Source organism: Trichoderma gamsii (assembly GCF_001481775.2).
Source record: "Trichoderma gamsii strain T6085 chromosome Unknown Scaffold_30.2, whole genome shotgun sequence".
In the NCBI taxonomy this organism is placed as follows: domain Eukaryota; kingdom Fungi; phylum Ascomycota; class Sordariomycetes; order Hypocreales; family Hypocreaceae; genus Trichoderma; species Trichoderma gamsii.
The window spans coordinates 136,468-150,568 of record NW_020171367.1 but is presented as its reverse complement, the minus strand read 5'-3'; the positions used below and the strand labels follow the sequence as shown (position 1 = coordinate 150,568).

The following is a 14,101-nucleotide window of genomic DNA, read 5'->3' as shown; positions in this document are numbered from 1 at the left end:
GGGCTGGGAGCGACATGTCGCGATCACGATGCCTTTTTTATTTCTCGTCATTGAACCGTCTGTACATTAGCTAGCAGTTTTCTGGCTTAGGCCGGCTTGAATTGGAATCTCCCAGTTGGTGTCACAAGAAGTATCGTCAAAAGATGTGTGCATGCGTAGTACTGGAGGACAATAAACGTGAATCTTATTGCGTAAGAGTAATGCTAATGGGATTGACTGGTTACTACATATTCCTAGTAATAACTAAGGACAAGAAGCTGGCTCATGATGTTCGATAATTCATTCTTTTTAGGTCATGTATTTAGTTCAAAACTCCCAGTTCCCTTTGCATGCTAATTTTCATTTCCTTTTTTTTTTCCTTTCTTTTTTAAATGCTCATGCCATACAATCCTTTTTAATGCCATTTTCCTAGGTTCCCATACAAGCAAGCAGCGCTCTGTTTCCTTTTCGCAAGGCCATCTTTTTTTGTTCTTTTTTTTTTTCATCTTGTGATGTATTTGATTTCAGCCCCTCTCCGTAAAGCCCTGATCGCCCGACCGCACGCCATCAATGCCGCTCATCTGCAGCTCGTGCTTCTGGTCCTGGTTGCTCCAGCTGAGGCGGCGGTCGAGCGAGCTGGGCTTCCAGGTGGAGGAGTGGCGGATGGCGGATTGGCAGGCGGGGGAGGAGTCTTGTGGGTGGAAGGACTGAGGTTGTTGGGCTGTGAAGATTGTTGATGTTAGTATTGTTGATGATGAGGAGGAGGAGGAGGAGGGAGAGGGAGAGACTGACTTTTGGTTGGGGTTTGTGGTGGTGAAGAGTCCATTGTGGATGTTGTTTGCATTGTAGGTGATTGTAGGAGTGTTGAGATGTGTTGATTGAGTAGTTGACTGGTTGACTGATATATAAGTAAATCTATCTGCAAGTCAATAAACAAGTTAACATCACATACATCATCAAGCGTCATTCAATTACATCAAAGACAAGAGGGGCAGACATCACACATACCAAGACAAGATTTGATGTCCAAGGTGTTTCAGTTCCAAGGTACGTAAGTTTGATAAATCAAGAATAAAAGAGTAAACAAATAAAAACGCACCCGCAGCTTTATTTATACTTTTTTCCCTTTTCTCCAAAGCTATCCAATATTCCTGCCCAAAGCTCCAAGCTCCAAGCTATATCTTGCTCTCGCCACCCAAAATGCGGGGGTTCCGAATCGGATCGGATCAGAGCATATCACACACAACCTTGGCTTTTTTTCATTAGGCCGGCCGCCAATCCCGCGTCAATCAGCATCATACGACGCTGCGGTGATGCAGGTGGTGTTACATTGGAATCCTGGAAATCACACACACCACATTAACTTTAGATGGGGAGATGGGTAGCCAAGGGGTGCGAAGAGAGACAGGGACCGTGAAACGAAAACGCATACACAAAGTTAGAACATAGACACTATCTATTAAAGAAAATAATTGAGCACTCTAATTCTGTTATTTAACACTAGACTTCAAATATAGCTTAGTAGTAATAATAGCGGCAGTAGTAGTAGCATTAGTAGCAGTAGCAGTAGCAGCAGTAGCAGTAGCAGTACCAAGTGCTAGATAACCTAGTGTTATGGTGTGTAAAGTCGAGAAATGTATGCCCATTGTTGTGGAATTCCCTCTTTTTCTTCGCACCCCCTGGTAGCCAAGTTCCGTTAAGCCAAGATTTATCGAGATCTGAGATTTACTTGATTAAAAAAAAACAAGCTTACCTAGGGAAATTAATAAATTAATTGAATCAGACAATCACGATAGGCATCACGTAACAGAGATTTTCGCTTGTACAGTTATCAGCTGCGTCACACAATCCCCCGTGCATTGATGTTTTACTGGATGGGGCGAATGCAACTCGGGTCGATCAGGTGCGTCATGATAAGTTATTTTCAAAGATAAGAGTGACTTGTATATTTTTATTCGCTTCTAATAAGTGCCCTCAGTCTGTAGTGTAATGTGATGATGTGATGTGATCGGCTTAGAAGGGGGCTATACTAGGTATTCATACATGTACAGATGGGTAGGTGTGTAATAGCAGGTGTAATAATTCAACAAATGCAGGGGATGTCAATGGATGGTGTTCGCCTCCGCAGAATTTTGTTCATCTTTCTTCTTCTTCATGCTTCTGTCTGTCTGTCTTCATGCTTCTGTTCATTCTCTGCAAACTCAACATTGACAATAAAAACACAATATCAAGAGCGCGTCCCAAATAACTCCTTCGGACGTGGATGGCCGCGATGATCATGAGCAAAATCAGACGAAAAAACTCCTTACAAGTCCCCAGTCCAGTTCTCCATATCCCTTCCAGTTTTGTCCGCCATACCCGTCCCACGTAGCTGAATCTTTTTTTTTCCCCACCGAATTGACTCCTTTCAAGGCCGAGGAGCGGCTCTATTCACAGGAGAGAACCCAGGAAGAAACGGGGCAAAAAACACGCGCACGCACAAGCTTCACTTCCCCATTCATCCCCATCGTGACTATTATCGTCAAATGGACGAGGAAAATAAAGACCCAATGATAACAAATCTTACAAGTTCTCGTCCACGGCAATAAACAAGAGGGCCTCCACTTAAGGTCATCCACCTTGGGAGGTTACCTCGAACAAAAAGAAAAGGCGGGTATTGATCTTTTTTATATGCGAGTCCATAACAAATTCAATCAATCGTTCCTCCGTGTAATTTCGTGTTTATGTTTTTGTTTCTTTTTTTTTATATGATACTCAATGTCAATGTCGCTTCCTTTCTACATCCGTGTTGGTCTTTTCGATAACAAGTCCGGCTCAAGGCGTCTTAGGGCGCTTCCAGTAGTATTGCTAGATGGGGACGCGTTAATAATGGCAGTCTAAAAGACTAGAATCCAACTACGTAAGCTAGAAAAAACACTAACCTTGTGCTGCTTTCGGCACGCCCGCAGGCTGGGCTTTCGCAGTCCATCCACAACTGCAGCGCGACGTTGAGCATCGGTATCGGCCTCGGGGACGTAGTAATACTCGCTCTCCAGCGCCTTGCCGGCTGCGTCCTTGCCCTGGCGCTCGATGATGCCAATGCAAGCAGTGGTCTCGATGAGCACCCTCAGAGCATCACGAGTAAGGTCCCTGGTTTGCTCGGCGGGCAGGTTGTGCATGATGGTGGACAGCGGCGTGGAAGACAGGCGCGAGTAGGCAAGCTGGTTGACGACATGGTTGGAGATGGCGGCATCGGCTTCTGAAAGAATCTTGGGGGGCTTCTCTTCCTCTTCCTCCTCGTCTTCTTCCTCTTCCTCTTCTTCTTTCTTTACTTCTTCCTCTTCACTCTCCTCTTTCTTCACTGGTCGACCATGCGGGGTCGGGGTTTGCTCGCGAGAATCCTCCTTCTTCGCCCTTTTGCGCGGGCTGGCCTCGGTACTGTCCAAATCCCGGGTCGATTTCCTAGGCACCAGAGTCTCGGTCGAGCCCTTCTTCAAGGCCCGCTTGAGAGAAGTCACGCGAGGTGATTTCGTCGAAATGGACTCCATGCGCGACGAGATGTTGGCGCCATAGGGCCCAAAGGAATGGATGATGGGATCGTTTTCCTCGTCCGGATCACTCTCGTCGTCGTCCTCGTCGGGCTCAAAATCGCTGGAGAAGCTAGCCGTAACCTCGGTCCGCATGCTGACGCCAACATCAGGGTCCTCGTGGCCATCAGAGTCCGGCAGGTTTTCCTCGTCGTCCTCGTAGATCTGGATGCCGGACTCTTCGTCTGCTGCTACCACAGACCGTCGCCGAGGAGCCGGAGTAGGGCTGTCAGGGGACTGGATACGCGCAGCAGCTCGCCGCAGAGGGGATGCCTGCAGCATGGCCGAGGCCCTCGTCTGCGAGCGAGGCGGCGAGTCTTCCCAGCTGGCATCCGACAGCAGGCCATTCGCGTCCACAGCCGAGGAGCTGCGCTTGGGCCACTGGATCAGGACGCGGGCATCGTGCACGTCAACCATGATTTCAGTGCCCTCCGTCTCGCTGCTGAAGCTGTCACCTTTGAGCAGCTCCCACGTCCGGCCCTGGCAGTGCAGCGTCAGGCCGTTCCAGCCATTGCAGGTAATCTCGATTTTGTTAGCCTCGAGCGGAGTGGCCCCCTGCAGGTACCGGGCCTTGACATGCACGCGTGAGATGAGGCGGTTGGCAGAAAGCTGAAAGTGAGACGAGTTGGACGACCGGCCCATCAGCAGCATCTCGCCATTCTCGTTGAGCTCAATGGACGGCACGGCGGAAAGAGGCGTCCGCTCGGAGATGCCCCGGCTCGCCTTTTCCCGCACCGGCGAGCTGGACAAGATGCCGGTGCTGGACGTTGGGATGTTTGGCGTGGGATACCGCAGATGGGGCGCCGAGCCGACATTCTGGCGTTTTGCAGGGCGCGGCAGGCCGGGCGAGGACGAGGGCTCAAAGGGCGGCAGCAGTGAGGGCGCCGGACGCTTCAGCGGCGAGAGCGACGTCGACGAGGCTGAGGTGGACGAAGTTGACGATGTCGATGATGTTGTTGTTGATAATGGAGCGGGGAGCACCTCGGCGGCTGCCGGCTTTCGCGTAGGCGAGTCCATGGCTGCTGCGGCAGTGAATGTGGCCTGAGGGCGTCAAGACGCGATCATGCCCTTGAGTCACTGCGGCTCTTGGTGTTCCTCCCGGCAGCTCCAACCGCAATTCCTCCCAGGCCTCTTCTCTCGCCAATTCGTTCAAGTCGCGTCGGAGAGTCGGTTGATGTTGTTTGTTATTACGAGCTTTTCGCTCCCCACTTACAAAGGCCCAGCCAGTTGGGCCTAACACGGTATAGGTAGGTGTGGATGCGTGCCCGTAGTGTATGGGAACTGGACTGAACTGGACTGAACTGAACTCTACACGATCAGCTATCAAGCAATTCAATGCACTGCAGCTCTCTTCTCTGTCCTTTTCGTCTTTTCCCTTTCTTTGCTCCCTCTTCTTGCCCTTTTAATTCCCTGATCCTATCGGCCGACGACAGACCGAACAGAAGGGAGCAAGGATCAAAAGGGCCGGATGTCGATGAATGGACAAAGGAATTGGGGGGAGCAAGAAAGAAAGAGGATTAAGTAAGAGGGAAAAGAAAGAGGAGAAGAGAACAGAAAGGAAGAAAAGAGTGACAGGTAACCACCGCTATATTTTTTTCCGTTCTGCCCACACAAATGCACGGCCAGAGACGTGGGTTTTGGGGGAAGGGGTGAGAAGAGACCAGGGCTGGGCCTGGCGCAGGCGGTATTTAAACGAGCGGAGACGAGCAGGAAAAAAAAGAGAGAGACCCAAGACACGAACGCGCGCGACAAGGGACGCATCGCGTTGGCGTTGGCGTTGTGCAGCAAGGAAATTCAGTTACCTGGAGCTTGTGGTTATAGCGCCTGCGACCGCTGAAGCGTAAATTGCTACAGCGTCCTTTCAGCGAGGGAGGGCGCTAAGGCGTGGCAGAGTTACAGCGGATCGAGCGCTAATTTCATGGGCGCGCCGGACGCTATGGCAACCAAGGGCGGGTGGAGGCGGGAAAGCTGGGGGCAGTTTTAGGGGGAGGAATCTGTGCTGGGAACAGGCTGAATGCTGCTGCTGCTATGGCGACGTTTCTCAGCTGCCTGGGGAGAGCAAGAGAATCAATTGATTGTGTGAACCCAGTTTTGTGTGTCTGTGCTGTGCTGCATACAGGCATTATAATCAATGGATGGGGACTAGGCATGGCATGGGGCCATGGGCTGGAGTTTGTGTTGCTGATGTTGGAGGCTGGAGCTGGCCGGAGCTATCGATCAGTGGCTTTAGTTGGAGCTGGCTGGGGCTATCATATGCAAGTCTCTCGCTTGGGTGCATGTCCGACTTGACTCTTCGGATGCATGTATTACTTGTTGCCTGTATGTTTTATGCTGGGCGTGGCATCGATTGATTTGATTTTGCTCGAAAAAAGGGCACTCTATCAGTGGTACACGTAGGAATCAATATGGGAGCAAATTGGCGCTCGTGCTGTGGTATGCAGTACATGCAAGTACGTATGCAGCAATATGCACGTGTGGATATCGCTCCGATTATATACATGGAATACGCACCTCGAACCATACTTGCACGCATTTGCCGTGATAAGAGACGGCTATCAAATGTCAATTCTCACTTGCATGTGCTCTCTCTCTCTCGTACGCATCGCAAAATCATTCTGCTTTTCCCACGGTACATACCATCCAGCACAAACGATGTTACACGTCCTCACACAATCTAGACCCGAAACCTCGCATCAGCCTCTCACATAAAATTGCATCCATAAAGCGCCCTGTTTCTCTCCAATGGAATTCCCGGCAATGGGGGTCTCTAACCACTTCTCACTAGTAATCCTGCGCCGTGCCATGGTTAATTTCCTCATTCTGCACCACCCATCAGCTTTGGATCTGTAGCACCATTCAAGCCCGTGCTATTGCAAAACTGCCGCGCCTTTTTCCTAGCCTTGATTGATACAAGTTCGTCACGTCTCCACCACCAGACGCCTTTTTGGCTCCAGGACCGCGTTTCGACGCATGCGAGCCATTGGATATTTTCTCATCGAGATCGGTTCTTCTCTTCGGCGTTCGCTTAATTAGTCTTCTCGCCGTTTCTCTCTTTTTTTACTTTAGCCGCCGGAAAAGAGGCCAGGAGAGAGAGAGAGCATGCAGGTCAAGGGCGCCGTGGATGAGATCCCTGTCGGCTTCATTCCCTTTGCAGGCAAAGTCTGGTCCTCGCCATCTGCAGGCCGAGTAATATGCCCCAGTTACCCAGTGCTACGAGTAAGAGTTCAATTGCTTGTGATAAGGTAATTAGGCGTTGCTGCGGCACTGCAAGTCTCCATTGGTGATGCCTGTCTGTTTGCCAGCCTCTTCCATTCATGAATGTACTTTGCATCACAGCATTCTACTTTCGATCGAATACGCTCCCAACGTCAATGGCTGTCCTATACGATTCTTGACTGGCTGCGCTGCACTGCACTGCTTGGAGTCGTCCACGTCAAGCTGCCTGGCATATTCCTACATGATTGCTCCGACGTTACTCCTAGAGTTCCCTGCAGATTGTACGTAATGCGAGCTGAGTGGCTGGGCTGGCTCAACTCCGTGGCCCAGCATCGCGCTTCTCGCTCGCATGCCCCGCCACTGTGCGGTACAAACCATGTCATTTTATATCGCGACGCAGTCTCACTCGTGCTGCCGAGCTGCAGTTGCCGTGACATTGCGTGCTCCTTGCCGTCGGGTTTGGAAATCTTAGGCAGAAGTGCATCGCCATCGCAAATGGTCTATATGCCACAGAATCGTAGAATGGAGACTATAGTCTTGACAAATGTTAGAAAATCTTAGCAGCGCTATTAAACAAAAATTGTACTTGCAGTAGTCGTGAGGGGATATGCAGGACTGCAGACGCGCTGCCAGGTGTTTGCTAGTACAGCCAACGTGACTTACATGATGCTGTGGTATAACTTTTAGGCTTTTTATACGAAAGATGGCAAACAAGCATACGGAGTGGATTGGAAATATCAACTGCAGCACGCATAGACTCATGTCTATATCAAATAGTCATACGGAACCTCTAATCAACTGATTAAATCATTCAAGTCAACACAATTTCCAGTTCTACAGCCATCAATCCCAAAATTCTGCATTCAATTCTGCTACGGGGTAGGCATCTTCAATGCTTCCATATCTCCAAAGTGGATACCTTTTCGAATCTTCCGTCTCCGGCCGCCGTTCCGTGTTCCGTTTTTTTTGACCGGCAACCGGGACTTGCATATTCCGAAAAGTTGCTGCACTAGCGCCTCGGAGAAACCTCGCTTGATTAGATTTTGTAATAATTTTTTCTTAGATATCGAAAAAAAAGTTGGCGATAGTCGAACAGTTGTAGTTTTTTTGTGAATTGCAGCCAATCTTTCACTTTGCAAGCACAGAGCAGCTGCAAAAACCTCAATTGTCTTCTTTTTGTTGTTCTATCTTTATTTCTGGACAACAGATATTCAAAATGGCTCCTTCAAAAAAGGAAGTTGCGAAAAAAGAGGTTGCAGTTGTCGGCTCCAACGCCGTGGCTGCAATTGATGCTGCCCAGGTGAGTTTACCAATTTCTCTTCTCTCAACAAAAGAAGCAATCTGTTGGCAGAATCTAACCGAAATCCACCAACAGACCCTCAAGGCCTCCAAAGCCCTCCTCTCACACATCAAGTCCGCCGCAAAGGAACAATCCGAGTCCTCCTCCAAGCGCAACCTCCTCCAAGAAGCCAACGACGGCGAAACCGACCAGATCGTCTGGCTCACCCTCACCACCAAGCGCCACATGTCCGAAAAGGCCCGCCTGCAGCCCGGAAAGATTCTCCTCCCGCACAGCCTCAACGCCGCCGCCGAGACCACCGTCTGCCTCATCACGGCCGACCCGCAGCGCGCCTACAAGAACATTGTCGCCGCGGACGAGTTCCCCGCCGACCTGCGCAAGAAGATTACGCGCGTCATTGATGTTACCAAGCTAAAGGCCAAGTATGGCCAGTACGAGGCCCAGCGCAAGCTGTTTGCCGAGCACGACGTCTTTCTCGGCGACGACCGTATTATTAACCGCCTGCCCAAGATCCTCGGCAAGACTTTTTACAAGACGACTCTCAAGCGCCCTGTGCCCGTCGTGCTTAAGCCAAAGGCTCGCAAGGTCGATGGAAAGCGCACCAAGCCCCAGAAGAAGGAGGGCGAGGTTAACGCCGCCACGCCCGCAGAGATTGCAAAGGAGATTGAAAAGGCCCTCGGCTCTGCGCTCGTCAGCCTGTCGCCCAGCACAAACACCGCCGTGCGCGTGGGCTTCTCCGACTGGACGGCCGAGCAGATTGCCGCCAACGTCGAGGCCGTGGCGACTGCCATGGTCGAGAAGTGGGTTCCCCAGCAGTGGCGCAACGTCAAGAGCATCTACATCAAGGGCGCCGAGACGGCTGCCCTGCCCATCTGGATGACGGACGAGCTGTGGCTGGACGAGAAGGACGTCATTGCCGACTCGGAGGGCAAGGCTGAGAAGGCCAACATTGGCAAGAAGCGCAAGAATGCTGAGGAGCAGGCTGAAGCTGCACCTGTGGCTAAGAAGGCCAAGAAGGCGGCCAAGGAGGAGAAGCCCAAGCCTGAGGGCAACGACGATAAGTTGGACCAGCAGATTTCGGATCGTAAGACGAGACTGAGAAGCGCAAAGGCCAAGGCGGCGAAGGCGGCGGAGTAAAAAGGGAACAGGGAAAAAATGATTTTAAGTTGACATAATTATCTGTGTGTATGCGCATAATAAGGATGATTAGATATCTGGCACTGGCGTTGCGGCGTATTAGATGGACAGTCAAAAACATATGAATAGAAGAAATGAAATATATTCGTATTGTACTAAAAGAAGATATTATATTCGTGTGCATTTGTTTCTATAGGGGCCATGTCGGAAATTTAAACGCCCAAGTTATTACACAGTAAAGAGAAACGTGTAGTAGCACACAATGGTCAGGAGAGACAAGACGATATCAATCAAAAGGCTGACAACTTAGTAATAAGGAGAAACAAGTCACGGAACAAAAAGGATACGCGCGCAGTCAGATAAAGTCAAATCACAGCTCCCCCTGGCTCAAGTCGGCATCCTTCTCCGGGGGAAACGTCTTGTTCATGGGGCCAAAGAATTCAGTCATAACCTCCTTCAAGACCTCCTCAGAAATCTGCATGTGCTCGCCTGTGATGGATCGGAATCGCAGCCCGCCCTTCTCGTCCAGCTGGCGCAGGCCAATCCAGTCCTCCTTGTACTGCGTCTGCTCTCGCAGGGGCGTAACCTCGGTGCCGTTGACTTCGGCGAACCAGGAAGACTGCTTAGGAATGGCGGTGGTGTCGTCCTCAAACATGTACATGACAAAGTTTGTCAGGCTGGCAATGTTCTTCTTGTACTGCTCGTTCTTGAGCTCGCGCTCGTTGTTGATGTCGGCCAAGAAGTTTGAGCCTTGGAGATACGAGTCGTAGTCTGTGAGGTCGCGGTAGTACTGCGCGGGCACCAGGCGGCTCTGGACAAAGTTGCTCCAAGTGTTGAATCTCAGCAGGGCCATGGCACCCTTGCAGAGCAGGTCGGTGTTGCCGCATGTTTTGAACTCATTGATGCCGTTGTGCTGGCTGCCGAAAGTGACGAGGCTGCGGATGGGGGGATTGTTGCAGCGCTCGACGTAGCCGCGTAGGAACTGGCCACCTTGGGAGAAGCCGATGGCGTCGATGGCAGGGGCCGTGGAGAGAATTGGATGCTCGGCGAGGGCGGCGCACACGGCTTCAATTTGTTCGGTGACGTTGCCGAAGAAGGTCGCTGAGCGATCCGAGTTGGCATCTGTGCCGAGGGCGATGGCGTAGGCGAAAGTGCCGGGGTGAATCTTGTCTGCGAGCTCGCCTACTCCTTTGATTCCATCGGCATTGAAGGCGTCGCCGAGGCCGTGCCAGATGACGACGGGGAGAGGCGTATCGTCATCTTCGTCGTCTGCGGCATGTTGGAGACTGGGAATGCGCCAGCCAACGGCGCGGCTAGCCAGGAGGGCTGTCGTCAGGAGACTGGGAAGAGAGCCTGTGGCGCGCATTTTTGCGAAGATGCCTAAAGAGCGTTGATGGAGGCACAAATATTGTAAGCGTTTAAAGAGATTGGATGAGAAAATATTGAAGGAGTGATGAGAATACAAGATGAGTGGCTGGAAGAAGCTGACGATGATGCTTGCGCATGCGACGTACGGGATGCTTATCCTTATCGCGGGCAGAAACATAATCCGGGGGCGGGCGGTGGCTGGAATAGCGCTGGCGGTCCACTAAAGATTTGCGCTCGTAGGCGCCAATCAGCGGCGTCAGTTTTACCAAGTTGGAAACATGAGGCACTGGCAGTGGAAGTAGTAAGGCTTGTGAATGAGCAGATTGGCTATGTCAACTCAGAGAAAGAAACTAATGTTCTCAAATTAAACATATTCACTCACGCGCTGACTTGATAAATGTTCTACGTAAATTCACGAATATGGCGGGAAAAGAGCTATTAGCTTGGAAAAAGACTATTGGCCGGGCTTTGTTAGTTGAGCATGAGACACTCTTCCTTGCACATCATGAACCAGGCACCAGGCTATCAACTCCTAAATAAGCATCGCACCACCTGTTTAGGCCCGTTTCTGCTTTAAATAAACATCCATGAATGCGCCGTCTTGGGCAGCTCACAGCGCAGAGCCAGTAAACGACTGCCTCGCCCTCCCATCCAGACTTAGCCCCTTACGTATAGCTGAAACTTGTAACGAAACAGGCCGCTGTCTGTCTCATGCGCTGGCCTAAAGGCGCTCGTTTTTGTTCAGCGCCTATTGTCCGCTGGGAATAATCGCGGAGGCGTGTTTCAGATGACGAGTGAATGGCTGCGCGTCAGCCCCTGATGGCTGCTGCGTCGTGAACACCATATAAGTGCGCTGCATCCGCCTTTTAGGTCTGTGAAGAGATCGTTTCGTTTTGTTCAGTATCCATTTCTTTCACGCTGCCGTCAATCTACTGAGCTAGCTCTCGTAGTATTTCATACAAGTTCTTCATTCTTTTGCTATTTATTGAATCTTCACACCACATTTGCGCCAGCCGCACCGATACCCTCATCACACATCTTCGTCTCTATTCTCAGCATACATTCGCAACCATGCAGCCTTCTACTCTCTTCCTCGCTGTCCTGGGCTCTGCCTCTGTGGCCATGGGCCTTCCCTTCAACCTCTACCGACCAAACTTTTCTGGCGGCTCTACTCCTGTGAGCAATGCTCCGGCCGTGCCTGAGCTCAGCAAGCCCAACTAGAGCAGCGGGCTTTGGCTGAATACACTATTGCACTCGGTTTTCAAATACTTGATGATGAGACATTTTTTGAAGTCACGCTTCTCATGGCAGGGTAAAGATGCAGCCTTTTTACAAAATAAAACGAAACAATATTACGCATGATGAATATACCTTTGTGCATTATGCTGAGAGGCGTTGAGCATATTGCTAGCTACACGTCCAAGAATTTTGAGACTTGTTGAATTCGACAGCGGTCAGAGATGGTCCAATAGAATATTAGATATAAGTGGAATATATATTTTTTCTTGATTTTTCTAAATAGATATGCTTTCTTCCAGTGACTTGAATGTATTTTCCCGATTGCTCCATTTAATGTAGGGTAAGTCGCTGTGCCATTCACAATCGCTAAACTGCGTCATTAGCGGAGCTAATCCGCGTGTGCGGCATGTTTGCGCGCTGTGGAAAGTTTAGTGGACTTGATTGCATCTTGATACTTTCGGACATCAGCCACTCTACGTATGCTCCCTCCTCGACTTAGCGATTCAGATTCGATATCACGATGAAAAGGCGTCAATAATGTCCCATACGACTACTAAAAAGCATTGAGAGCAGTGTTGATTGTGCCCTTGGCTGGAAAGGAGCAGCAGAGAATCAAGAACAGGACATCATAGCTTGGCTGCTGCCGCCTTCGACTCAATTCGACCCGATTCGCGGCTTAAAACGACCATACTCAGATTTTACCTCGTTCTACCACTATATTATCATCAATAATGTCCTCAACAGACGCTGAAGTGCCTCCAGCGGCTTCAAATGGCGACCCAGCCTCGCGAATTGGGCCTCACCCCGGCTACATCTCCAGCTCGAACCAATACTCTTCCGAGCTCAAGATTCGACGCATGCTCAAGGACAATGGCTGCGATCCCGCGCGAGAGGATAATTACCGCCTGCAGGGCGTTCAGCTCATAGACACTGTGAGGCAGCACCTGAATCTGTGCGTAAGATGACCTTCTCTACTTCTCTACTTTGTTTCTGCAAAAGCTAACCAGGGTGATGAAACCACAGGCCGGTGCGGACCTTTGACACGGCGTGCACGTATTTCCACAAGTTTCGCCTCAACTTCCGCGATGCCGAGTACAACTACCAGGACGCGGCCCTGGCCTCGCTGTTTGTCGCGTGCAAGGTTGAAGATACGATTAAGAAGTCCAAGGATATCCTCGCGGCGGCCTACAACGTTAAGAACCCTGAGAAGCCCGTGGCGTCGGACGACAAGGTGCGTGAGCTTTGCCCCTCGACCCTAGATCTATACAGCATTATATATGTCTACTTGACCTAGACTAACAAGCATATACATAGATCTTCGAATCTCCTGGCAAAATCATTATTGGCCTAGAGCGACTGATCCTCGAAACGATTGGCTTTGACTTTCGCACACGCTATCCCCAGAAGCTGCTGGTAAAGGTTATTCGCAGTATTCTCGGCCCTGAAGAGGGGAAATCCTTCTTCAACATTGCCTATGCCATGAGCATCGACATGTACAAAACGTTCGTCCCCATCAAGCGAACTACCTTCTCCATGGTCATGGCCCTGGTGGAGCTCACAGCCCGCATGACTGGCGAGCATTTGGACAAAGTCGAGGCCTTTGTTGCTCAGCGGCGGCAGTATTCTCGACCGGCTGTGCTCGAGACGATGCTGGACATTCTGGATTTATACGTACAATACCACAAGTCGACCAAGGTCGGCGCGCAATTTGACCTAAACCGATTCATGGACATCAAGATCGCCCTTAACACGGAGCTCGAAAAGGAATTCATCTCTCGACACATGTATTACTGCAGTCGCTGCGAGAACGAGGATGCCCCTCTCGTCACCCCTGGCTCTGCGACTTCACCCACCGCAACAGCGTCATCGTGGCCTGGCGATGCGTCAATGAGGCGAACAGCTCGTGGGCAGGATGGTACCATGCGGTTCGTTTTTGACCCTGAGGCAGCTCGAGAGGAGCAAGACACAGTGGCGCAGTTTCACAACGAGGAGTATGAAGAGTACGAGGTTGAGGTGGAAGAGCCGATACCGCCGCCGAGATATGAGCACGCCGAAGGGGGTGGTCGCGGAGGTTATCGTGGTGGACACGGCCATCACGGCTCTCGGGACCGGGGGGACCATAGGCGAGGAGGGCCGTATGGCAGTTACAGGGGTGACAGACACTACCGGGGCAGAAGATATCATTGAGCGAGGTAACGAAGGACATGAAACTTGCCCGGGCTTTGGATCAGCTAGGAAAGTAGAAGTTATTGGGCCTTTCTGGTATAGATTGCTAGTTGTACTAATAAACTTATAC

At 50.7% G+C, this 14,101-nt stretch overlaps 5 protein-coding genes across 5 annotated transcripts; 2 read left to right on the top strand and 3 right to left on the bottom strand.

The window, feature by feature from the left end:
• Positions 1 to 503: 503 nt before the first annotated feature.
• On the bottom strand, positions 504 to 805 carry TGAM01_v207802 (hypothetical protein; the record flags this gene model as incomplete). Its single annotated transcript, XM_018805335.1, has 2 exons — positions 504 to 700; positions 772 to 805. 2 exons carry the CDS (start codon positions 803 to 805, stop codon positions 504 to 506), a joined length of 231 nt encoding a protein of 76 aa, XP_018661506.1.
• A 1,988-nt stretch (positions 806 to 2,793) lies between these two features.
• Positions 2,794 to 4,562, bottom strand: TGAM01_v207801 (hypothetical protein; the record flags this gene model as incomplete). The annotated part of the gene is made up of 2 exons (XM_018805336.1): positions 2,794 to 2,826; positions 2,901 to 4,562. 2 exons carry the CDS (start codon positions 4,560 to 4,562, stop codon positions 2,794 to 2,796), a joined length of 1,695 nt encoding a protein of 564 aa, XP_018661507.1.
• Positions 4,563 to 7,977: 3,415 nt separating this feature from the next.
• TGAM01_v207800 (hypothetical protein) lies at positions 7,978 to 9,198 on the top strand (the record flags this gene model as incomplete). Its single annotated transcript, XM_018805337.1, has 2 exons — positions 7,978 to 8,061; positions 8,137 to 9,198. 2 exons carry the CDS (start codon positions 7,978 to 7,980, stop codon positions 9,196 to 9,198), a joined length of 1,146 nt encoding a protein of 381 aa, XP_018661508.1.
• Positions 9,199 to 9,568: 370 nt separating this feature from the next.
• Positions 9,569 to 10,564, bottom strand: TGAM01_v207799 (palmitoyl protein thioesterase; the record flags this gene model as incomplete). Its single annotated transcript, XM_018805338.2, has 1 exon — positions 9,569 to 10,564. One exon carries the CDS (start codon positions 10,562 to 10,564, stop codon positions 9,569 to 9,571), a length of 996 nt encoding a protein of 331 aa, XP_018661509.2.
• Positions 10,565 to 11,637: 1,073 nt separating this feature from the next.
• Positions 11,638 to 13,992, top strand: TGAM01_v207798 (hypothetical protein; the record flags this gene model as incomplete). The annotated part of the gene is made up of 4 exons (XM_024550174.1): positions 11,638 to 11,742; positions 12,501 to 12,757; positions 12,829 to 13,036; positions 13,120 to 13,992. 4 exons carry the CDS (start codon positions 11,638 to 11,640, stop codon positions 13,990 to 13,992), a joined length of 1,443 nt encoding a protein of 480 aa, XP_024405069.1.
• Between the last annotated feature and the right edge of the window lie 109 nt (positions 13,993 to 14,101).